Source organism: Dermacentor andersoni, unplaced genomic scaffold (genome assembly GCF_023375885.2).
Source record: "Dermacentor andersoni unplaced genomic scaffold, qqDerAnde1_hic_scaffold ctg00000039.1, whole genome shotgun sequence".
NCBI classification, from domain to species: Eukaryota; Metazoa; Arthropoda; class Arachnida; order Ixodida; family Ixodidae; genus Dermacentor; species Dermacentor andersoni.
In genome coordinates, this window is record NW_027314752.1 from 2,247,390 (window position 1) to 2,272,258 (window position 24,869).

Here is a 24,869-nt window from a genome sequence, read left to right on the forward strand (position 1 = left end):
TGTTTGTTGCATATAAAAGAAATAGAATCTAGTGACTGTTGGTGGTGAATTTTTTATTTCGGATATCAATCTTCTAATAACTATTGTTGAAAATCACGAATTTTCACAAAACAAAACTATCAAGTTTACAACCCTGTAACTCAGCAATGAAAAATAATATGACAATTTTGTAAAATGCTCAAAATAGGACATCTAAATCAGAGAAAATTGACGCATAAAATGCGTTATATTACGCCACTAATAAGTGAGTAGTGAGTAAGAAATTAACAAAATATATAAATTGGTACATCAGATTTGTCCGCTTTGGAAGATCCAGCGTATGCAGCTTACAGAGCTACGATATCTATTCCAGGTGCAGAGCTAAAAATTTATAAAATTCTTACTCCAATTGTTTTCAAGATGATCAATCTTTGTAAATTCTTGTTATAACATTCAGGCCTTCAACCAAAAATGTGCTTCCAGCAGTCACCAGAATTTAGCTTTTCCTCTCAAATGTAACAAATTTCGTTATAATCGGCCCACTGGTTATTCAGAAAAGCATTTCTGCGTTTTACATATATTTGAATAGGAGGCATCGGAGTTGGGCCTGAGCTAAATCTCTATCTCGGGAGCATGTGGAGACACTTGTGCTTCCTGATGGGGTAGCACAAGTGACATACACACGTAACACTACGTACTACAACGCACTACTACGTAACATACTACACGAACGTAGATTTTTAATTCAGACTCTAGTTCAACGAGATTGTTGACCTACCCTACAGTATCATGGTGATGTGCTCCCTTAAGTCTATTCAAGTGATGAGGAGCTGAAGCAGGCGATGCAACTATATGGCCTGTCACTTGTATGAATGCACCGGTGTATCTTCAGGGCATTCTTCAACGAGAATCTCTGAAGGCACAGTGGGCAATGAAATGGCTTCTCGCCTCATGTGTTTCCTAAGGTTGGTCCTTTGTGAGAAGCTCTGAGAGCATGAAGGGCACTGATATGGCTTCTTGCCTGTGTGGGTGCGCAGGTGGGCTTTCAGGTAGGCCTTTCGTGAGAAGCTTTGAGAGCACGAAGGGCAGTCAAATGGCTTCTTGCCTGTGTGAGTCTGCAGGTGCTATCTCAGGTGAGTCTTTCGTGAGAATGTGTGGGAGCATGAAGGGCATTTAAATGGTCGTTCACCCATGTGGGAGCACAGGTGAACGTTTAGTTTGTATCTTACGGAGAAGCTCCGAGAGCATGAAGGGCACTGAAATGGCTTTTCGGCTGTGTGGGTGCACAGGTGCTTCGTAAGGCTGCTATTTTCTGAGAAGCTGAGGGAGCATGAAGGGCAGTTTTATGGCTTCTCGCCTGTGTGGATGCGCTGGTGGACTTTCAGGCGATGCTTCCGTGAGAAGCTCTGAGAGCACGACGGGCATTGATGTGGCTTCTCGCCTGTGTGGGTGAGCAGGTGGGTTTTTATGTTGGACTTTTGAGAAAAGGTCTGAGGGCATAAAGGGCAATGAAATGGCTTCTCCCCTGTATGGGTGCGCAGGTGGTCTTTCAGATGAGTGTTTTTCGAGAAGCTCCGAAAGCATGAAGCACACTGAAATCGCGTCTTGCCTGTGTGGGTGAGCAGGTGGGTTTCCAGTCTCTCCTTTTGTGGAAAGCTCTGACGGCATAAAGGGCAATGAAACGGCTTCTCGCCAGTATGGACACTGGCATGTGCTTCCAGAATAAATAGTTCATATGCCTCATAGTCACGTCGCTGACGCTGGCGGCGACATCCTTGCTTTGAGTTGTCACATTTGGCAGTTGATGGACAACTTGAAGGCCTCGATGCTGCACGAATAAAAGAAATTAAATAAGTTATTAGGAAATGCCAAAAAAAGAACACAGATGCTAAATTTATTGACAAGCTATCTTTTTCATTCTATTTGGAAGATCTTCAGGGTGGTTTCAACAACGATGAAACAAAGAACTCCTTATGATCGTTTTTATTTCCTCAATATTTCTGCATTTGAATGCTTCGTGACCTTGTTTATGATGTCCACTTATAAATGGGATTTTTCGCAAAACTAGAGAATTACAAAGTGAGAGAATGTGGAGTGTTTGCCTACTCTCTCTTACGACCCTTAGAGAAAACTTCAAAAATGCTTTGACCAAGTCTGCTTTCATATCTTCAATGATGACTTGAGGCCCGGTAACCATATTTGGCACTTGCAAAATTTGTTATGGTTCGCTGGCACAACAAATTTGCCTCATACAAGACGTCATCAGTGAGTTTCCTCTTGATCGCGCACTGAACTTTGGCCACGTTATCGTAAGTCGAGATTGCAAGGAGCCGGCTAGGAAATGCCGCAGTATTCCTCATAAACCTGCTGACACCTACAAACCACACCCTCTTCCAGAACAGCCCAGATAAAAATAATATGCGCGTGTAACCCATGGGAATAACTGCATACGCAACCCCCAGATTTTTACAAAACAGCATCCATTTGGGTATAAACCACTTGTCGGTGTCGCATCTACAGCCAATGACTCTGCTTTAGTGTTTCCGGAGACGGGAGCTGGGCCGTTGAGCACGGCTTATCGTGACCCAAGTTCCACTTTGCCAGCGCCATGCGCACTATTCACTAAGTGCTAAACGCAAGATGGCGACCTATGTAGAAGAGGAAAATGACCTACAATGCAGGAGAGGAGAAGGAAGCTTCAACACACAGGGATGGGAAAACGGTGGGTTTCCCCAGGAAATAACGAAAGTGTGAGCACTGAGAACCTTGCCCTGAAGTGTGGCTTTGTGACAGCGCATGCTATGCTGCCATGGAGCGAAACTTCAAATCGAAATTCCAGTAGTTCACACCCCAATCCTGACCTTAAGGTAAAGGTTTTACGATGTTTGGTGAGGCTTAGAGGTGTAAAAGTATGGCAACATCTTTTGGGGTGTACTTTTCTCCTTGTGCTCTGCCATCACAAAATAGTTGAAAATGATTGCTGGAACTGACAAGGAATAGTACGCTCCCTTTTTGCAAAGTGCAATGGATTTTAACACACTAGTAGGTGAAGGTATTGTAGTATTTGCGAAGGGAGGCACCAAGCACCGTCGATGGCTGCGAAGTAGCGACACACACACTAGTTTCATACCGTGCCGAAGTTGCCGCTCGGTTGCAGCGAGGGTGTTTATACTGATACATGCATATTGCGTGGTTCTTGTGGACGATGCACGCGGGCGCCCCGACGAAGACGACGAGCGCTCTCTGGCTCTCGAGCTGTCGGCTGAACTAGCCAGCGCTGCATTATCCTTTGTAAATATACTTTGTCAATAGTCTCCAGTTCTGAAGCCTTCGTTCGCGTAATATTTTGGTGGAGGGTGCCGTTCGCCGTCCTTGCCACGAAGCTCCGCAGCGGCCGCCCCGTCCTGCTTTCCGCCATATGGAAAGCAGGACGTGACGACACCTTGTCTGCTTCTGCTCCTGCGACCCCGGCAACAACGTACGTTACGGTTACCAACCCCCGCGATCCTGGCATATTCTCCGGCGAAGATAATGTCGACGTTAAGGACTGGCTCAACCTGTATGAGCGCGTTAGCCAAAACAACCGCTGGTACCCTACCATTATGCTAGCGAATGTCCTATTCTACTTGGGCGGAACTCCTCGTATCTGGTTCCGAACACACGAAGACGAGATCTCTAGCTGCATTGCTTTCAAGGTCAAGCTCAGCGACCTCTTTGGAAATCCCACCGGTCGGCAGCTGGCTGCTAGAAAATAGCTAGCTCTGAGTTCAGTCTTCTACTGAATCGTATGTCTCGTACATACAAGACGTGCTCGCTGTTTCCCGGAAAGTCGACGACAACATGGCCGAGGTTGACAAACTCAGCCACGTACTCAAAGGGATGGCGGACGGCGCGTTTAACTTGTTGGTTTTGAACAATGCTTCCACCATCGACGTCATTGTCAAGGAATTGAGCCGCTTTGAGCTCGCCAAAAGCCGCCGCGTTATTCTGCAGTTCTCCCGGCTCCCTAACACGGCTGCGACATCGTTTTGCGTCGACGTTACGGCTTCACCACCCTTAAATGGGCACATCACACGTATTCTTCGCCTCGAGCTCGAGACTACAAGTCCTAGCTGCGCCATTCCACCCACGCCCACTTGACCACACCACTGACCAACTAGCCCCAGCGATCTTTCATTCAGGCAGTTGTGCGGCAAGAACTTGCCAACCTCAGTTTTCCTGCTGCCTGCTCCGTGTCCCGACCTGACGCCGACCGGTGCCGACAGCTACGCCTCATAGCGATCTGTACTCCCCTTCCAGATACCGCAACCATACCGAGTGAAGAACTCCGGACAAGTACATTTGCTTCTGTTGCCTCCGCGTTGGCCACGTCGCTCGCCACTGCCGCACCTCCTGGACATCGCCGTATTCGAGCTCCATGCCGACAAGCGCCGTTACTCGTCTCGCCGTGTGCCTCCTACCTCAGAAGTATCCGTCGATGACAGTCGTCCTGCTCGCTCGCCGCCGGTCCCCGTCGCGCCAGCCACGCCGCTATTCATCGGCGACCAATTTGTGCCCTCCTGGACGGAAAACTAGACCATGCAGCTACTGCGTGTAGTGCTGCATTATCTTCGTCGTGTGAAAACCTCCATTGACGCTCCCAACGAACCAGAACTTACTTGATGTTTATGTCGACGGTGTCCTTTTGACGGCGTTAATAGATACTGAAGCCCAGGCCTCGATAATGAGTTGTAACCTCCGTCGTGGACTGATGAAGGTTCTCACGCCTCCTACTACTCGAGCCGTATGCGTGGCCGATGGTAGCACTGTTGACGTTGCAGGAATGTGTACTTCCCATATCAGTATCGCCGACCGCCACGTTCCTGTTCTTTTTACAGTGCAGATCAATTGTCCCCATGACCTAATCCTTGGACTCGACTTTCTTACGGCGCATTCAGCTTTGATCGACTGTTCTGCCGGTACCCTATGCCTCGAACTTCCTCTACTCGTGCATATTCGTGCCGAACTACCGAACAATTTTAGTACGACCGCCTTCGTCCGCCTGTCGCCTAAAGCCTTGACTTTCGTCGACTTCCTATTATCTTTTCCTGAGCCTGATGCTTATTACGTTGCCACACCTGTTCCTGATGTCCTTCTGATGCGCAATATCACTATGCCCCACTTCGTCGTCACCGTCGCCGATAACCGCACATGCATCCCCGTCGTCAATTTTGGCCTGACAAAGGAAGTTGACAAAGCAACCGACTACCCCAAGGGATATCGGTTGCAACGCCTGCTTAGGAGATAACCACGTAACGACGTTTTCAGTAGACGTCTGCTAAGATTCTTCACCACGTCCACAGAATGCTATTTGCCCTGACGCAACATTTTGTCCCATGACTGCTGCGGACCTATTGCCTCAACAAGCAGCTCTGTATCGCCTTTTGGTTTCCTACCACGATATCTTCGACCTCAACAATCGCCAATGGGGCCAGACTTCAATAGTTACGCATCAGATAAATGCTGGTGATGCCAGTCCTACTCATCGCCAGCGATATCGAGTTTCTGCTTCACAGCGTAAGGTTATTCAAGATGAAGTGAACAAGATGCTTGCAAAATATATTTTTAAACCTTCGTCAAGCCCTTGGGCGTTGCCCGTGGTACTTGTTAAAAAGAAAGATGGCACCTGCCGTTTCCGCGTAGATTATCGTCATCTCAACCGCATTACTAAGAAAGACGTCTACCCCTTGCCTCGCAATGACGACGCCCTGGATTGTCTGCATGGTGCCAAATACTTTTCATCAACAGACCTTCGGTCTGGTTATTGGCAAACTTCTGTGGATAAAGAGGACCAAGAGAAGACCGCGCTCGTCACCCACGATGGTCTATATCAATTCAAAGTTATGCCATTCGGTCTATGGAACGCCCCAGCAACGTTCAAACGTATGAGGGACTATTTGCTTCAAGGGTTCAAATGGTCAACATGCCTCTGCTACCTAGACGACGTTCTCGTATTTTCACCTACATTTGAGACACGCCTTGAGCGCTTATAAGCTGTTCTTCAGGTCTTCCACGAGGCTGGGCTGCAACTAAATTCATCGAAGTGTCACTTCGGTCGTCGGCAGATTACAGTGCTGGGCCACCTCGTCGACGCTTCCGGTATTCAACCAGACCCGGGGAAAACTTGTGCTGTCACGTCTTTTCCTGTACCTCAGTCTGTCAAGGATGTGCGAAGTTTCGTAGGACTCTGCTCCTACTTCCGACGCTTCGTTAAAGACTTCGCAGCGATTGCCCTACCACTTACTCATCTTCTGGAGAAGGACGTGCCGTTTACGTGGGGCCCCGCTCAAACTGCCGCGTTTGCACAGCTCTCCAATATTCTCACCACGCCACTTATACTGGCACACTTTGACCTGTCCTCTCCTACAGAGGTAAGTACCGATGCCAGTGCTCACGGTATCGGAGCCGTTTTAGCCCAGCGCCGACAGGGTCAATATCGTGCTATCGCCTACGCTAGCCGCTCCTCACAGCAGCGGAGCGTAACTATTCGATTAGAGATCGTGAATGTCTGGCTCTCGTCTGGGCGGTTTCCAAATTCGGCCCGTACTTGTATGGCACGCACTTCTAGCTCTGTAATCACGGACCACCACACGCTCTGCTGGCTTTCCTCATTAAAGTATCCTACCGGCGGGCTTGGTCGCTGGTCTCTGTGGCATAATTTGTACTCAGTTGTAGCTGTAATCATGTTAGCGCTGCCTAAGTCTCACACCACTCGTAAAACAGATCAAGTAATGCTGTGGACCACTTGCATTCGTATTCTACTGAAAAATTCGCATAACCCACTCATTTGGAACATTTCCTACGCATTGGCCACACCAGGCCCCTAATATTCAGTAGATAGAAACAAGGCGCCTTGTTTAGGTCATCGAGGACACCGGAGAAACAAACTACGAATATCGTAATATGCACGAAAATACAGGGGAAAACGAGGGCTTAGTGATTATCTGCGACACTTGGATTTAAAGTTGGAATGTTGTAGGAAATTTTCCTATTTTCAAGGAATTTCACGTCCGTATCTCGCGCTATCCCTTTAGGAGTTTGGGAATCATTTAGGTTAGCGGCAGCATGACACCCTATTACGCTTCGATGAGTAGCTTTCTACAAAGGCTGTAATGAACGTACACAGAATGAACATATGTCGCCTGTCATTCGGAATATTCTTTCGTAATTCGAACAAATATAAACACCGTGCCCCGCATACTTTACCGACGATACCGGGGGAAAACAACTAAACGCAGTGTATAACGCGTTTGGGAGACAGTGACTATCACGTAACTGTTCGCAGAACACATAAATAACTTACACAGTGCAAATTTTCAGTACACGTCAACAAAAAAGGTAGCCCTCATTTTTTCAAAATACGAAATATCTGCTGTTTTTCCTACTGCTGGGAAACAATAATAGTGTAGCTCTTCTTTAGAAACAGCCTTAAAATGCAATCGTCAAATTCTTAAGTGAGGTATTCGTTTAGAAAAAAGTGAAGTCAGTGTTCTCTTGGTATTGAAATGGCTCTTCACGCTCGAGCAAAGTCATTTTTACGAGCATATCTACGATAAGTCGTGATTACACAATGAAATTCGACAGTTATACCTGTAAGAGGTTTGCTTATATTTCTGATGGGGATAAGATACGGAGACCGCAACGCTATGTAGGCTATTTGTGGACCGAGACTAAATAGTTCCAGCATTTGATAAGCGAACTATTTCATGCCCTAAGGCAGACCAGTCGTTGGGCGCGGTTGATTACAATACTTTATCCAGACTTCCCCCTCCCCCGTAGCTTAAATGTGGCAAGCTGATTGTGTTTTCGGATGCGGATATAACGGTCCCAAAAAACTGGCCATGACGCAAGTTGCGCAAGCTCACAGTTAGAGCGGCAACTGCCCAGCGCCAGGCATTCTCCTCAGCGCGAACCTATATGGCAAATCCCACGCGTCCCGAGAAGGCACTAAAGGCAATCCTCGCTCTCCAAGCAGGGGATGCTTAGTAAAGAAAATCATTAGTGACGCGGTCACGGTATTATTAAGAGAGAAACTTTAGTAACCGCTATAGTTGGACTTTCTGGCGCGCAGCCGGAAGTGGCCAGTTTCAAAAGTAGGGGGTGTGGAGGCAAGTGACATACTTTGCCCTCCCCTTGTAGATATGCCTGTGAGTGGTAGGGACGATGGAGTGCCGTCTTCAGGCTACACAGGAGAGAGCGTGTCAACAAAGCACGTGGAATGCGCGCAGCGTGGAGAGGGGGTAGCAGGAAAGAGCTGCACCTACCTTGATGCTGCCTCAAACCATATATTTCTTTAGCACCGTAGCTGGACCACAGAGTTGCCGGAACGGGCCGTGCCTTGTACATGTGTACTGTGACACTGTGTTTATTTCCACAAGTTGCCGCTCTTCTGTATTCCTTCTGAGCCCCTTCTCTTTTGTGCCCCCGCCGCCCGATTTAACTTGCCCTCTCTCTCTCGCTACAACGGCAGCACGCGCACTGGTGCTGCGCAGTGACCGTTTTCTCCCTCCTTGCCTCGTGTCAACGGGAACCTAGCTGCCGCTACTCCCCACCCCCTCCACACTCCGACTTATTACTCCCTCATCCTGTGTGCTTTCTTTTCTTCTTTTTTCACTGACCTCCTTGCCCTACATACATGGGACTCCGCCTTTCCTCTTGCCCTGCATCGTTGCCAATAAGGTAGCTGTAGATCTGCCAAAGCGCCGAGAGAAAGTCAATCACTGTCACAACTGTCCCTTTCGGTCTGATGTATCTGGGAACGACCGGGCACCAGGTGTCGTGTCTTCCCTATCAGCGCCGAACTGCCATTTTCTTGTAAACTATGATGAAGACCGGTCCACCGGTCGAAACTGTTGAAATTAAATACGTGTTCTGTTTAACACGTAGCACCGCTCAAGTTCTTTACGTTTGAAAGGTAGCCTGAGGAATTCCTCTTTACCTGGTATGTATGTATATATATATATATATATATATATATATATATATATATATATATATATATATATATATATATATATGTGTGTGTGTGTGTGTAAATTATGTTAAAAATCTGCTTCGGAGCATTGCTTCGAACTTAATAAACAGCAGTGGAGAGACGCCTGCTCGGCAGCGGATGAAAAAATGCGTAAAGGAAGCAAATGGAGCCTCTTGAAACATCTCTTAGACGATGGACAATCCAAATGTTATCAGAGACTAGTCATAGAACGATTAATTAATAAGGAAAAAATGGAAGGCACCTCAGAAGCCTCCATATTTCGGAAGCTAGCCAACAAATACCTTCCAATTGGCCAAAGCCCAGGTTCTTCCCCCTCAGTATAAGGGCGCGCCTGCCCCAGAGCTGGACGTCCCCTTCTCGGAAGCTGAGATCAGGGAAGTGCTGCACAATTTAAATGGAAGGTCTGCCCCAGGCACCGACGGAGGTACAAACCTGCTTTTAAGAAATTTGGACGACAAAGCGATTCAAGCTTTAGTGAAGGAGATAAATGGGGTATGGGAGGAGGGCGCTGTACCGAAGAGTTGGAAGGAGGCCACAATGGTCCGAATCCCCAAGCCAGGTAAATCACCCAGCTTGGAGAACATCTGTCCTATCTCCCTTACTTCTTGCATTAGCAAAGCAGCGGAATATGCAGTGCATAACAGAATGTCGAGCGGAATTAACAATTCCCGTATAATATGGTTGGTTTCAGGCCCTTGCTTTCAACGCAGGATGTCATGCTCCTGCTCGGAACACAGACAATCGACTCTCAAAGCAAAGATGTAAAAGGGGTCCTCGCACTGGATCTATCCAAAGCCTTCGATACAATTGCACATGACTATATCCTTCAGGAGATATCGACCTTGAACTTAGGAGTTAGATTCTTCTCCTTCATTACATCCTTCCTCGAGAGCAGGACGGCGGCCATAAAGTTGAGGCAATCAGTCTCGGAATATTGCACACTCGGAAGAAGGGGTACTTCCCAAGGGCAGTTATCTCACCCCTTCTGTTTAATATAGCAATGCGCAAGTTGTCGGAAAGCTTTGGAGCAATTCCTTACGTAGGCCATGCATTATATGCTGGCGATATTACAATCTGGTGTCCTGGAGGATCGGAGGCAACTGTCGAACAAGCTCTACAGGAGGCTCTGGATGTTACAGAGTCTTTCTTAGAAGGTACGGGACTGGCACTCTCGCCTGGAAAGTCGCAACTCCTGCTGTACAGACAGGCTAGGCGAGGTGCTAGGGGACTCACCTCACTCGATCAGGTGCCCATTAGCGTTCGTACCAGAGATGGGCACACCATCACGAGAGTACACTCTAACAAAATTCTAGGGCTTTCAATAGACTCAAAGGGCTGCAACGCTAAGACTATAGCCCATCTCACCACGAAAACTGAGAACAGTATTAGGTTAATTATGAGAGTGTCCAACAAGAAAGGCGGCATAGGCGAGGATATACTCCTTAGGGCTCACCATGCTTTCCTCATGAGCCATGCCATTTACATAGTCGAAGCCCCCAATTGGACGAAAACGGAAATAGATAAATTAGACACGCTTATGCGCAAAAGTGTCAGGGTGATCGGCGTGCCAATAACGGCTAGCACAGAGAAACTCTGACGTTGGGAGTACACAACACAACTTCGGAATTAATAGAAGCCCAAAGATCAGCGCAGATTATTAGATTATCAAACTCCAAAGCAGGCAGAAGACTGCTGGATGCGACAGGCCTCCGTCCTAGCTTCAATCAGGGAAATACCACGCAACTTGATATTCAAACAAGGAACTCCTTTATTGTAGACTATTTTCCAAGAAATGTTCACCCCAACACAATAAAGTCGAAGGTTAGCGAGGGCTAGAGCTTTCTTAAAGAACATATCCCGAAGGGAGGCCTTTGTTGAAACGGCGCGACACGCCAGTGCCAACAAGTTCTCCGTAGCCATAGTCAATGACAGGGAAAAACTCCTCTCGGCGTCCTCGATGAAGACCTCCTCGGTCGATGTGGCGGAACAGGCTGCTATAGCTATCGCATTACTGGACTCAAAACGCACTACGGTGTATACGGACTCCCGAGCAGCCGTTAGAGCGTTCGCATCGGGATTGATAGCCAGAAAAGCAGCCATGATTCTGAACGGCTAACCCCCCTCTCACATTGTTTACCACATAGTTTGGTTCCCAGCTCACATGGGACCAGACGTATTATCGGGTCACCTGAACCCTAATGAGATAGCCCACGACCGTGCGCGAGGTTTCATATGCCGCGACGGGATGGTGCCTCGGGTGAGTTCGGGAGAGCTCGTCCACAGTGATCCTCTAGTTACTTATCATGACAGCACATCTCATTACAGAGGAAATGGGCAGAGTTTTCCTTTCTCCCATCATAAGCTCAACAGGCCAAAAGCTAGCACGCTCCGCATGCTCCAGACGGAATCCTACCCCTCTAGGGGCTTTCTGAACATGCTCCACTCGGACATTGATCCATTCTGCCCCGATTATGACACTGAATTTAGCTCATTAAATCACATGCTCTGGCAATGCCCTGTGTTACAGGATTTTAACCGAGAAGAAGACGGGACGAAGGCCATCACAGACCAGAAACAAGACGTCCATTTCCAGGCAGTCCAGAGGGCCCGTGAACGAGCAGAGAGGCATGGCTTCTCTGTTCCGACATGGGACTAGCCAACGGCTTCTAAAGTCGTTAACTACTACTACTACTACTACTATTTCTGATTCGACCCCTTTTCGCCACTAGCCCTCGGCTGTTAGTCAAAAGTTTTCGGACTGCACCCATTTCAGCTGCCTGTCACCCGACGTTACAAAACCGCGAAAACTAAGCACGTCAAAGCGACGTGTACACGTTAAAGATGCATTATATGCCAAAAAAACCCCACATTTTTTTCTGAATAGCCGCAGGTTGCACTGTCCGAAAGGAATAAAAGATGGCTGTCGCCGATCGCTCAGGCACTGGCTACTGGCACCTGTCACGGAGCATGCGTCTATTTGCGTACCATAAAACCTTTTGCGTGGCCGTGTAGCGTTTTCTAGCATTTTCGGCACGTTTACGACCTGACTCTGCCAACTCTTTTTTTTTTTTTTTTTTTTTGCCGAGGATCCGTTTTAGCGGCATTCTTAACCTTCGTTGCATGCCGCCGCGATTTTCGAACAGCCACCGCAGACTAAGTAAGCGAAAGCGGACCAATCGCAGACGGCGGCACTACGTTCTTCATTCGGTTACCGATATTCAGTGAACTGGCTCGACCCCATTGAATCTCTCTCCATTTGAGCATGCTCCTCGATTCTTCTTGTCAGCCAATTAGATAAGACAAGCCAATCAGTGTAGGCACTGTTATTCGTTTTTAAAGCAAAGTGACTTCCTATAAATGAGGATTACGTTTGACTGGTCTGTTTAGACAACCCTTCAGTTCACCGCCAGATGGGTGCGCGTCAGCGGTTACGCAAATTTGGCGTCAGGAGATTGGAATAAAAACATATTGGAATAGTTTTACCTAATAGGGCCCCAGCCTCTACTACGCGCGTTCTCATAATTTATGCCTATACTATGCCCACGGGGGTGACATTTATCATACTTTCGCTTCACTTTGAGGTTTATTTCTGCACACATTTATTAAGCGTTCGAAGGCTATAAGATAATATTTGTATTGACAAAGTGCCTACATTAAGTTATCAAATATTTGCAGGCCTTAATCAAAACAGTGAGTCCTCGTATTCATTTTCTTAAAAGCATGTGTTGTGCCCAATTTTGTTGGTGAGGAAATTTTTGATGAGAGACTGGCAACACTGCAATTCAGAATCTTTTCAAATTTCAAAAAACAGGATTTGCCCAATCTCTTGCCTTCTGTTCACAAATGTATTATACAGTGCAGGTATATATGCCCAATTCAAAATATAACTTTTATATAAAAATTGAAAATCTATGCCTGTGTATTGTACTGCCAAGTTGATAAAGGGGGCAGGACCTGTCAAGCTTACGAGCTTTTAGTCCTGTCTCCTTCTCTGTCGAAGAGAAAAATAAAGACTGAATTGAATTGAATTAAATATTTCTACAAATATATGTCACACTAGTGCTTATAGAAATGCTGGTACGTTAGTTGAAATAAAATGTAGGAATGTATTACGCATGGTGGACTTTAGATGCAATGCGCAAATTACCCATTTACGTTACTTATAACAGGTTCCTTCTGTGCTAATAATGAACTTCCAACTGTCATCACTAAACTTCTCTTGCAACCCCAGATACAAAAAAATGCTAACCCTATATTGTATGCTGTAATTCAAGTATTGTGTAAATGCAACTATGTGCAAGTGTAATTCACATACTCAGTAAACACTGGCATTTGGAGCTCTGATGAAACACAGTGGAAAGCTAACTTACTGAACAATTAATTCCTCTAAAAAGTAACCACTTGTAAAAAAAAAGATGGGAATAGAATAACACGAAAAGAATCTCCAGGACGAACCATGTAAACCGACACCTAGAGCCAACAAATAGATGAATTGGTCTAAGAGAACAAGTTCATAGGTACCAATGAGAATACTACGAGCTTAAAAAGCACATCATTCACACAACTGTAGTGTAACAATAAGTATTAGAATCAACATACATAGCTTGTAGGGGCATGCAAAGAGTAATTTTTGAGATAGGTACAAACATTGACTACTTCTCGAAGAATGAAAAGCCACGATGTAACAAACTGCTGTTTTTACCAACTTCTTTTCATCAAGGTTTCACTGTATCTTGAATTTCTTTCACAGCTACAACAGCTTTGTGTGGGTGAGTTCTCGTAATTCATTTTGCCCTGTGTTCCATAATCTGTTGAGAAAAGTTATAGAGAAAAAAAGTGACTCCGGAAAAGTGTTTCAGGGACCCTTTAAGAGCAAGCTTCAGCTTGGTACTACTGCACCAAACCTGATGAGGTTTGTTGCATATAAAAGAAATAGAATCTGTTGACTGTTGTGAGTGAACTTTTTATTCAGGCCATGAATCTTTTAATAAAAATTCTTGAAAAACACCAGTTTTCAGGAAACGAAACTATGAAGTTTACTACTCTAACTGGCAATAAAAAATTATATCATAATTCAAGATATGCCACCAATAAGTGAGTATGAAATTTGCAATGTCCCCGTAAACTATGTAACAAGTTCACGAAAGAGGTACAGCGATAACTGCGAGTGGTACAGGAATCGATACCCTGCACCCTCCACCAACATGTTTTGCGAACGAAGGATTAAAAACTGGAGACTATTTACAGAGTATATTTACAAAGGAAAACTGCAGTGGTGGCCAGTTCAGCCGACAGCTCGAGAGCCAGAGAGCGTTCGTCGTCTTCATCGGGGCGTCCGGGTGAATCGTGCACAAGAAACACGCAATATGCATGTATCAATTTAGATTTATACATGCATATTGATTTGTCCGTTTTGGAAGATCAAGCGTATCGAGTTTACAAAACTACGATATCTATTCCAGGTGCAGAGCTAAAAATTTTAAAACTTCTTGCTCCAACCTTATTTTCAAGCTGAACAATCTTTGTAAATTCCTGTTATAAGATTTGGGCCTTCAACCAAAAATCTGCTTCCAGCAGTCACCTGCATTTAATTTTTTCTCTCAGATGTCACAAATTTGAAGTTGAAGTTGAAGTTTATTTACATCGCCAAATTTCGTTATAATCGGCCTACTGGTTCTTTCAGAACAGCATTTCTATGTTTTACATGTACTTGAATAGACGGCATCGGAGTTGCGCCTGAGTTAACGCTTGCTCTCAGGAGCATGTGGAGACACTAGTGCTACTTGATGGGGTAACATACTACACGTACGTAGATTTTTATTTCAGACTCTAGTTCAACGAGATTGTTGACCTACCCTACAGTGATGATGACCTAGAGCAGACGGTGCAAGTTTAGTGCCGGTCACCTGCATGAATGCAATGGTGTATCTTCAGGACATTCTTCAATGGGAACCTCTGAAGGCAGAGTGCACACTGAAATGGCTTCTCGCCTCCTGTGTCTCCTGAGGTTGCTCCTTTGTGAGAAGCTTTTAGAGCATGAAGGGCACTGAAATGGCTTCTCGCCTGTGTGGGTGCGCAGGTGGGCTTTCAGGTAGGCCTTTCGTGAGAAGCTCTGAGAGCATGAAGGGCAGTCAAAAGGCTTCTCGCTTGTGTGAGTCTGCAGGTGCTCTTTCAGGTGAGTATTTCGTGAGAATGTCTGGGAGCATGAAGGGCACTCAAATGGCTTCTCGCCTGTGTGAGTGAGAAGGTGGCTTTTCAGGTGGCCTTTCTGTGTGAAGCTCTGGACGCACGAAGGGCATTTAAATGGCCGCTCACCGGTGTGGGTGCACAGGTGAACGTTTAGTTGGTATCTTACTGAGAAACTCCGAGAGCATGAAGGGCACTGAAATGGCTTTTCAGCTGTGTGGGTGCACAGGTGCTTCGTAAGGCTGCTATTTTCTGCGAAGCTCAGGGAGCATGAAGGGCACTTGTATGGCTTCTCGCCTGTGTGGATGCGCAGGTGGACTTTCAGGCGATACTTGCGTGAGAAGCTGTGAGAGCATGAAGGGCACTGATATGGCTTCTCGCCTGTGTGGGTGAGCAGGTGAGTTTTCAGGTTGGACTTTTGATAAAAGGTCTGAGGGCATAAAGGGCAATGAAATGGCTTCTCGCCCGTGTGGGTGCGCAGGTGCTCTTTCAGGCGAGCCTTCACCGAGAAGCTCCGAAAGCATGAAGTGCACTGAAATGGCGTCTTGCTTGTGTGGGTGAGCAGGTGCGTTTTCAGTCTCTGCTTCTGTGGAAAGCGCAGAGGGCATAAAGGGCAGTAAAACGGTTTCTCGCCAGTATGGATGCTGGCATGTGCTTCCAGAAGAAGTAGTTCATCAGCCTCATAGTCACATAGCTGACATCGGTGAAGGCATCCTTGCTTTGAGTTGTCACATTTGGCAGTTGATGGAGAAATTGAAGGCCTCGATGCTGCACAAGAAAGTAAATAAGAGTTATTAGGAAATGCCAAAAAAGAACACAGATGCTCAATTTAATGACAAGCTATCTTTTTCATTTGATTTGGGAGATCTTCAATGTGATTTCAAGTACGATGAAACATCATCATCATCATCAGCATGGTTACACCCACTGCAGGGCAAAGGACTCTCCCATACTTCTCCAACTACCCCGGTCATTGTGGCCATGTCCCTGCAAACTTCTTAATCTCATCCGCCCACCTAACTTTCTGCCGCCCCCTGCTACGTTTCCCTACCCTTTGAATCCAGTCCGTAACCCTTAATGACCATCGGGTATCTTCCCTCCTTATTACATGTCCTGCCCATGGCCATTTCTTTTTCTTGATTTAAAAAGATGTCATTAACTTCTGTTTGTTCCCTCACCCAATCTGCTCATTTCTTATACCTTAACGTTACATCCATCATTTTTCTTTCCATAGCTCGTTGCACCGTCCTCCATTTAAGTAGAACCCTTTTCGTAAGCCTCCATGTTTTCGCCCCGTACGTGAGTACTGGTAAGACACAGCTGTTATACACTTTTAACGCGACAGCGTTAAGGAGCTCTACAGAAGGGTTGAAATCTGGGCCAGTTGGTACATACTTGAACGAAAAAACCAGTCAAAAACACAAAGGACAAGAAGAGAGGTTCACACCACAACGACTGGGCTATCAACTGAGGTTTATTAGAATTGGTGTAGCCCCAGCAAGGCCAGCAGAGCATGCGCAACAGCATCATCGCTAATCACATATCATGAAAAGACAAGAAACGCTTCTATCGTGACCGACCTAGAAATTCAAATTCTTTTTCAAGTAAGCGCACCGAGTTTGTACTAACGCAGTCATCACCTAATAAACTGATGTAGTACGCTTCCAAGATTTCAAGTTTTACGGCATGTGCTGCAGGGGTTGTCTATAAGTTCCCTCTCACGTGCGAAAGATTTTACATAGGCCAAACCGGTCGATGTATTAATGACCGCCTGCGTGAGCACCACTCCTCCCTGGGGTCAGATAACGGTGCAAACTTGCCTCGCCATTGCAATGAGCGTGGTTGTTACCCTTCCGTTCCGTTCCGTTCCAAAAACCTTTATTTCCATCAGAGAAGGAGACCCCCTACTCCCTGCCCCTGGCGCGCAGGCCTAGGGACAGGGGTGGGGGTCTCCGCGACTAGATGCAGGCAAAGAGTTGTTGGCTCTTCGCGGCCTCTGCCGCCAGATGGATGGCTCTCCTCTGCATGACGGGGTCCGCGCTTTGCAGAAGGGTGTCCCAGGCTTCTCTACTATTTATTCCTTCCTTGACACCTGGGGAGTCTACACATTGCCAGATTATATGGTCGAGGGTCCCCCTCTCCCCGCAGCTCTTACATTTATCGTCTATATCTTCGTCTTTCAGTACGTGTGACGCCCATACGGGATTTATGTAGTTTCCTGCTTGCAGTCTGCGCCAGGCTCTCGCCTCTCTATTTCCGAGCTCCTTGTCCGGAGGGGGGACAGTTCTACGTTGAAGCTTATAGTTTTCAATTATTTCTGTGTAGGTCTGTAGTCTCTCGTCTAGTTCCTTGCAAGCGGGCGGCTCTGTTCCTGCCCGGAAGTAGAGATCTCGGGCTAGGAAGTGCGCCGCCTCGTTGCCTGGGACCGACGTGTGAGCTGGTGCCCATACGAGGCTGATTTTTCTGTCAATTTGCTTTCCTGTTAGTATTCGTATCGCTTCTGGTGCGATTCTGCCTTTTCCGTAGTTGTGGATGGCTGTTTTGCTGTCGCTTATTATGTAGCGCGCCTTGGTCCCGACACAGGCAAGCGCGATTGCTACTTCTTCCGCTGTTTCCGGATTGCGGCTGCGTATTGTTGCTGCTGAGACTGCTTCGCCTTGGCCATCTACCACCGAGGCTACTGCCGCACCCAGTTTGCCACTGGCCGCATCCGTGTACGCCACTATCTCCCTATCTATTTCGCTGAAGCGTCTAACCAGTGCTTCGGCTCTCTTTTCCCTCCTTTCTTTGTTGAAGGTGGGGTGCATGTTTTTGGGAAGTGGGTCTATCCTTAGCTGTTCTCTGATTTCTCTTGGGATGTCACGTTTCTTTTACATGCCTCTGTCTGTCTGCAGCCCCACCATGTTCAGGATAGCTCTGCCTGTATATGTTTGGCTGAGTCTTTCCTGTTGGGCGGTTTTAACTGCTTCGGCTGTTTCTTTCCATGTATTGTGAATTCCCATTGTTAGGAGTCTCTCAGTGGAGGTGCTTATGGGTAGTCCAAGTGCTCGTTTATAGCATCTTCTGATTATCGAGTCTAATTTGTCTCTTTCTGAAGCCCGGATGTTAAGGTATGGTGTGGCGTAGCTAAGTCTGCTGATGACGCACGCTTGTACTAGCTTAACTAGGCTTCTTTCTCTTAGCCCTCTCCCCTTGAGAGCTATTCTTCTGAATATCCCGGTGACTTGTGCTGCATAACCTTCCAGTTTCCGTATGGTTTCGTCGTTGTATCCATTGCTTTGGATGAAAAGTCCTAATATTCTTATCTTATCTACTTTGGGTACTGGTTTGCCCCCAACTATGATGTTGAGATCGCTGTCTCTTTTCAGCCTTAATGATTTGGGGTTGTACATTAAGAGTTCCGATTTTTCTGGTGAGCAAGTAAGCCCCCTAGTTGCTGCATACTCGATTACTGTGTCCGCGGCTGTTTGCAGTTTGTTTTCTATTTCCGCGTCGTTACCTTTGTTTATCCAAACATTTATATCGTCTGCGTACATGCTGAAGTATAAATTTTCTATTTTCCTGAGTTTAGCCGGGAGGCCCCTGATAGCCAGATTGAAGAGGAGTGGGGAGAGTGCAGATCCTTGCGGAGTACCTCTGTTTCCCAGTTCTATTTCTTCCGATTCCAAATCCTGGTATCTGATTTTTGCCGTCCTGTTTGTCAGGAAGTTCTTTATATAGTTGTAGGTTCTGTATCCTACACCTATTTCTTGCATTTCTGTCAGGATTGCCTCGTGTTTGACATTGTCAAAGGCTTTCTTGAGGTCCAGAGCTAGGATTGCTTTTATATCCCTCGATCTTGAGTTTATGATGTCGTGCTGAAGCCGCAGCATCACGTCCTGGGTACTTAAGCCCGGTCGGAATCCAACCATCTCATTCGGCCATAGTTCATTTCCCTCCATGAATCGGGTTAACCTTGTCTGGATGACATGTTCCATTAATTTCCCTACGCATGATGTGAGGGAGATCGGTCTGAGATTCTCTAGCTTAGGGGGCTTGCCCGGTTTGGGGATTAGTATGATGTGAGCCTCTTTCCATTGTTTCGGGAGTGCGCCTTTCTCCCATACCTGTTGAATGTATTTGGTTATAGCTGTGATCGACTCATCGTCTAGGTTCCGCAGCATTTTGTTTGTTATCCCATCTGGGCCTGGGGCCGATTTCGTTTTAAGTCTGATTATTTCCGCTCTCACGTCTGCCTCTGTTATGGGTGCATCTAGCTCCTCATTTAGGGGTCCCCCATACTCTGGTAGGTTGGTGCGTGTCACGTTTCCTATGTATGTTTGTTTGATCTCTTCCATGAAGCTATCGTCTGTTCCATCGTATTTATGTCGTGTTTTGGCTAGCCTTATGTTTGTCTGCGACTTTGATTGGGTTGGGTCTAGCAGGTGTCTTAGGATGTTCCATGTTTGAGCTAAACTCATACCTTTTTCCATGTCATCACATGTGCTACACCAGTTTTGCTCGCATAGCTGTAGTGCGTATTTTTCAATCTCCCGATTTAGTCTGGCTATTCTTCTTTTTAGATTCCGGTTCCATCTCTGTTTTTTGAGCCGGCTTTCTAGACTACCCTTTGCTTCCCACATGTGCAGTAGCTTGTTGTCTGCTATCAGTGGAGCGTCTTGGCCTTCTAAAGTAACCGTTGCCTCGGTGACGTGTTTTTTAAGTGTGTCTGTCCATTCTCTTAGGTCTGTGATGATTGTCGATGGAGATTCCTCTCGCCGCTTTCTAAATCTATCCCATTCTGTAACTTTTGGCTGTTTTAGTCGTTTTTCCTTTACTCCCTTCATTAATGTGGTGGCAATTATATAGTGATCGCTGCCTAAGTCTTGTCCTGTATTTTCCCACGTTACTGTTCTGGTGTTTTTGGAGAGTGTTAGGTCGGGTGTGGTATCTGCGGTGACGCTGTTTCCTTTTCTAGTTGGGTTTCCTGGGTCGGTGTGTAGTGAGAGGTTCAGTTCCTGTATGTCCTCCCACAACTGCCTTCCCTTTCCATCCCTTCTGTTGTATCCCCATTCCTCATGCATCGCGTTTAGGTCTCCTACTATGAATAGGGGGTTCTTTCCTGCTGCTTTCACGGCTTTTCGGAAGATGGCCCTATACCTGACTTTTTTCTGTCTAGGACTTGAGTAGATGTTTAGTAGAAATAGGCTGGGCTCTTCTTTTCTACCCGTAAGCATCTCCACTAAGACTCCTTCTGTGTCCCTGGATTGAATCTCGTGTTCGATTGTTGCTACGTTTCTTTTCACTAGGGTTGTTACCCTCGATTTTTCCCCCTTATCACTGTGAAACGCCTGATATCCTGGGAGGGATGCTAATTTCCCGGTTTCTTGCAGCGCTATCGCTAGCGGCTTTTCTTCTAGTGTGTCTATGTAGTTTTGCAGTAGCGCTCGCTTGCGTTGGAACCCTCGGCAATTCCATTGCCAAATGATAGACTTAATTCGTGCGTTTCTGGCCATATTGGATTTGGGTAAAGGAGTCCTCTAAGTTTTTCTGTCGCTCCGCAAGGGCAACCAGCTCAGTTCTTTGTGTTTGTAGTTCAGTTCTCTGTGCCCGTAGTTCTGCTGTTATACTTTCAAATCTTTGGCTTATATTTTTTTGTATCTGGCTGAGTGCGGTCATGACCTGTGCCATGAAGTCTCTTTGTTCTGTCTGTATCGTTTTCATTGCGTTCCTATTCGCCTCGCATTCCTTCTTTAGTTCTGCCCACATGTCTGTTTCGTTATCTCCTTTCCGTTTAAGTGGGGGTCTCCTGACTGTTTCTGATTCATCCATTTTCTCTCCTTCCATTTCCCGCTGCTTGGGTGTTGGGGGAGTGGTTTGTTGGGCTACCTGCTTGGGTTGTGCGGGTTGTGTGCGGGGAGGGGGGGATGTTGCCTTCTCTTTTTCTTTTTGCGCTTTCATAAGGTTATTTATAAGCCCTTGTAGCTCCTCTACTTTTTTCTTTAACTGTTCTATTTCTCTGTCCTTATCATCTTTGGCCTGGGAGGACCCTTCTACAAAGCTTACTTGTTTGGGCTCTCTGCTTGGATCCCTGCTTCTGCTTCGTCCCTTGCCCCATGGGTCCTTTGGGTCCCTGGATCTCGATCTCCTGCGTCCCCTGGTCTCCTGACTACCGGGGGTCAGCAAGTTTCCTTGGTTGTTTCCTCCCAGCTTGGGGAAGTCCTCCTTGAGGAGTTTCTCAGCTCCGTCCACAGGGTGTGTCCGTTGTTGGGTCTTCAGCTCCTCCTGCTTGTCTTTCTTCTTCTCCCAGATTTTTTTCTTGATTTCGTACGGTGTTCTGTACAGCTCTTTGCATCTCTTGTCGCCGAGTGGGTGCTCTTTGCCGCAGAGCTGGCATTTGGCTTCGCATTGGTGGTCCTCCTGCGGGTTTTCTTCTTCACATCTTCGGCATTTTTTGTTGTCCGGGTTTGGGCACACGTCCGATCTGTGTCCCAATCGGCCGCACGCATAGCATACCTCGTACTTTTTCTTGTACAGGACGCATCTCGTTGGCGTGGGCGACAGGTACACTTGCATCGGAACTGTGCTTTCTTCGAAGAGGATAAGTACGGCCTTCGTTCCCTTGCCCAGCCTTCGCACTCCTAGGATTGGGGGGTTCTTCGCACTGAAGTACTCCATTCTTTCTTTGATTGCGTCTTCCGTCCAAAATAGAGGTACGTCGTATATGACGCCTTTTCCGCTGTTCTCTGGTGCCGCCACGTATGCGTTGACGTTCACCTTTTCTTTGCCTATCGTCAGTTCTCTGAGCGCTGCATACTTATTTCTCGTCGTCTTGTCCTTTGTAGCAATGAGGATCGATTGTTGCTTCGTGTTGAACGTGATGATGTCGTTCACTCCTCTGTCACTTGTCCCGGCCGCCGCGCTGATTGCGTCAGCCACGAAAGCTCCTCCGAGTTGGAGTAATTTCTCCAGTCCCCCTTGAGGTCTCATAATTATCTTCTCGTAGTCGGGCGGAATTCTCGTATGTTGCCTTTCCACCGACTTCTCAGCCTTTCTTCTTCCCTCGCGTCGCTCCGCAGCACGCTCCCGTATGCCTCGGTTCCCGGCGACGTGGCCGCCTTCTTCCAACTCCGCTGGTGCTATTTTTCCGCTCCTCTTCGCTTTAAACCACTGTCCCGGAATCTTCAGCTCGTCGGGATCAATTTCCGTACCTTCTACAACCTCCATGTTGCACGAGGTCGTCTGGGCACGGCCGTTGGGCCTAGCCTCTATCTCTGCTCCCTAGCGCGTCTAGGCCTCGTTAGGCCTAGCCGCCCTCGCGGCACGGTGCGGCTCCGTGAGCTCAGGAAGCTGGAGAATTCGGTCCCACCTTGTTAATTCCGGTGAATCCGCGTTCGGACCTCTCTTCGCCTTGATTCCAGCCAGATGTTCACGCACTCAGTGGTCCGAGTACATTCGTGGAATCTGGTTGTTACCCTTTGTCAGCAATGTGACGATTCTTGGTAGGGGCAAGGGCAAAGAAGAGCGAGAAATCTTGGAAGCGTACTACATTAGTTTATTAGGTGATGACTGCGTTAGTACAACCTCGGTGCGCTTACTTGAAAAAGAATTTGAATTTCTAGATCGGTCACGACAGAAGCGTTTCTTGTCTTTTCATGATATGTGATTAGCGATGATGCTGTTGCGCATGCTCTGCTGGCCTTGCTGGGACTACACCAATTCTAATAAACCTGAGTTGATAGTCCAGTCGTTGTGGTGTGAACCTCTCTTCTTGTCCTTTGTGTTTTTGACTGGTTTTGTCGTTTAAGGAGCTCGTGTCGCAGAAAAGCCGGTGTCGTCGGTGTCGGCGGCGTTGGCCGTGAGCGATAAATTCCGGCAGGCACTTCATGAATAAAAAACAACTTGCAAGTTGGGCTGGGTGGGAATCGAACCAGGGTCTCCGAAGTGTGAGACGGAGACGCTACCACTCAGCCACGAGTTCGATGCTTCAAAGCGGTACAAAAGACCCCCCCCCCTAGTGAATGCGGTGTTGCCTTAGAAACGAGACGTAGAAAGTTATACTGCGATGTATATCGGTAATTATGACCATGTAACATTCAGCAGTCGCAGTTATACGAGTAGCGAAGTGCGTTTCCGCTACATTTCTTCTGCGCTTTCCGCACACGCAGAGCCATCTTGCAGCAAACACAGAAGACCCCCCTCCTCTCAATGTACGGCGCTGCACCGACAGCTGCCGCCACACGCGCGCATTGGGGCTGTGCGGGGACCGGTGCGAGGCGCGTCGCGGCCCGGACTCCCTCTTCCCTGCCGACGCTTCGCCTTGTTCCCTCACGGGTTGCAGAATCAAGCGTCCTTCCTTTCTTTAGATCACTATCGGTCTATCTCTCTGCCCGTGCCGATCACGACGTTTGGCTGGCGTGCATCGTTTCCCCCTCCGAGACATCAGGTTCTTTGGTTCGTTCCGCTTGCTCAGGCGCACGTTTCGTTGCCGCGCCGAACGCTGCGTTGCTCGACGCTCACCGCGTCCGATGCGGGGCGCCTTGTCAGTGATCGTTGCGCCGTAGCCCATTGTCTCACACCCCTTGGCGGGTCGACGGGAACGCCTTCGCGTTCCACTCTTGAAGGCGAAGCTTAAGCGTCCTGCAATTTTCTCTTGGGGGATAATGGTAACCTGCTGTAAATGATCTGAGAATGCCTGACAAAAGCACCCCAGCCCATTCTTATTCTTCTGATTATTTCAGTCTCATGATCCGGATCCGCGGTCACTACCTGCCCTAAGTAGATGTATTCCCTCACCACTTCCAGTGCCTCGCTACCTATCGTAAACTGCTGTTCTCTTCCGACACTGTTAAAGATTACTTTAGTTTTCTGCAGATTAATTTTTAGACCCACCCTTCTGCTTTGCCTCTCCAGGTTAGTGGGTATGCATTCCAATTGGTCCCCTGAGTTACTAAGCAAGGCAATATCATCAGCGAATTCCAAGTTACTAAGGTATTCTCCATTATCTCTTATCTTCAATTCTTCCCAATCTAGGTCTCTGAATACCTCCTGGAAACACGCTGTGAATAGCATTGGAGAGATCGCATCTCCCTGCCTGACGCCTTTCTTTATTGGGATTACGGTGGCTGTGGAGCCGTTATAGATATCTTTCAGTATTTTTACATAAAGCTCGTTTACACCCTGATTCAGTAATGCACGCATGACTGCTGATGTTTCGACTGAATCAAAACACTTTCTACGTAATCAACGAAAGCTATATATATAAGGCTTGGTCATATTCCGCACATTTTTCTATCACCTGATTGATAGTGTGAATGTGGTCTATTGTTGAGTAGCCTTAAAGAAATCCTGCCTGGTCCTTTGGTTGACAGAAGTCTAAGGTGTTCCTGATTCTATTTGTGATTACCTTAGTAAATACTTTGTAGGCAATGGACAGTAAGCAGATCGGTCTATAATTTGCAAGTCTTTGGCGTCCCCTTTTTTTATGAATAAGGTATATTTTGGCATTCTTCCAAGATTCCGGTACGCTCGAGGTCATGAGGCATTGCGTATACAAGGTGACCAGTTTTTATAGAACAATCTGCCCACCATCCTTCTACAAATATGATGTTACCTGATCCTCCGCAGGTGCATACCCCCTTTGCATAGATCCCAAGGCTTTCTTTACTTCTTCCGGCGTTACTTGTGGGAT

General features: G+C 47.1%; 1 protein-coding gene across 1 annotated transcript; it reads right to left on the reverse strand.

Annotated features, from left to right (window-relative positions):
* Positions 1-1,242: 1,242 nt before the first annotated feature.
* Positions 1,243-22,405, reverse strand: LOC140214358 (uncharacterized). Its single transcript, XM_072285729.1, has 3 exons — positions 21,292-22,405; positions 14,967-15,967; positions 1,243-1,637 (listed from the first exon to the last, which is right to left on the reverse strand). The coding sequence occupies exons 1-3, from the start codon at positions 22,403-22,405 to the stop codon at positions 1,323-1,325; spliced, it is 2,430 nt and encodes an 809-aa protein (XP_072141830.1). The 3' UTR covers positions 1,243-1,322.
* Positions 22,406-24,869: the final 2,464 nt, after the last annotated feature.

What these genes read in the sequence shown, in the direction of transcription:
- LOC140214358 (XM_072285729.1), bottom strand. Translation starts at nt 22,405, where the DNA reads ATGGAGGTTGTAGAAGGTACGGAAATTGATCCCGACGAGCTGAAGATT. An exon ending in GGACCCAAAGGACCCATGGG is followed by an intron (nt 15,968 to 21,291) that starts GCAAGGGACGAA and finishes TTTCTTGTGCAG; the next exon opens with CATCGAGGCCTTCAATTTCT. An exon ending in TGTGCACTCTGCCTTCAGAG is followed by an intron (nt 1,638 to 14,966) that starts GTTCCCATTGAA and finishes TTATGCCGTCAG; the next exon opens with AGCTTTCCACAAAAGGAGAG.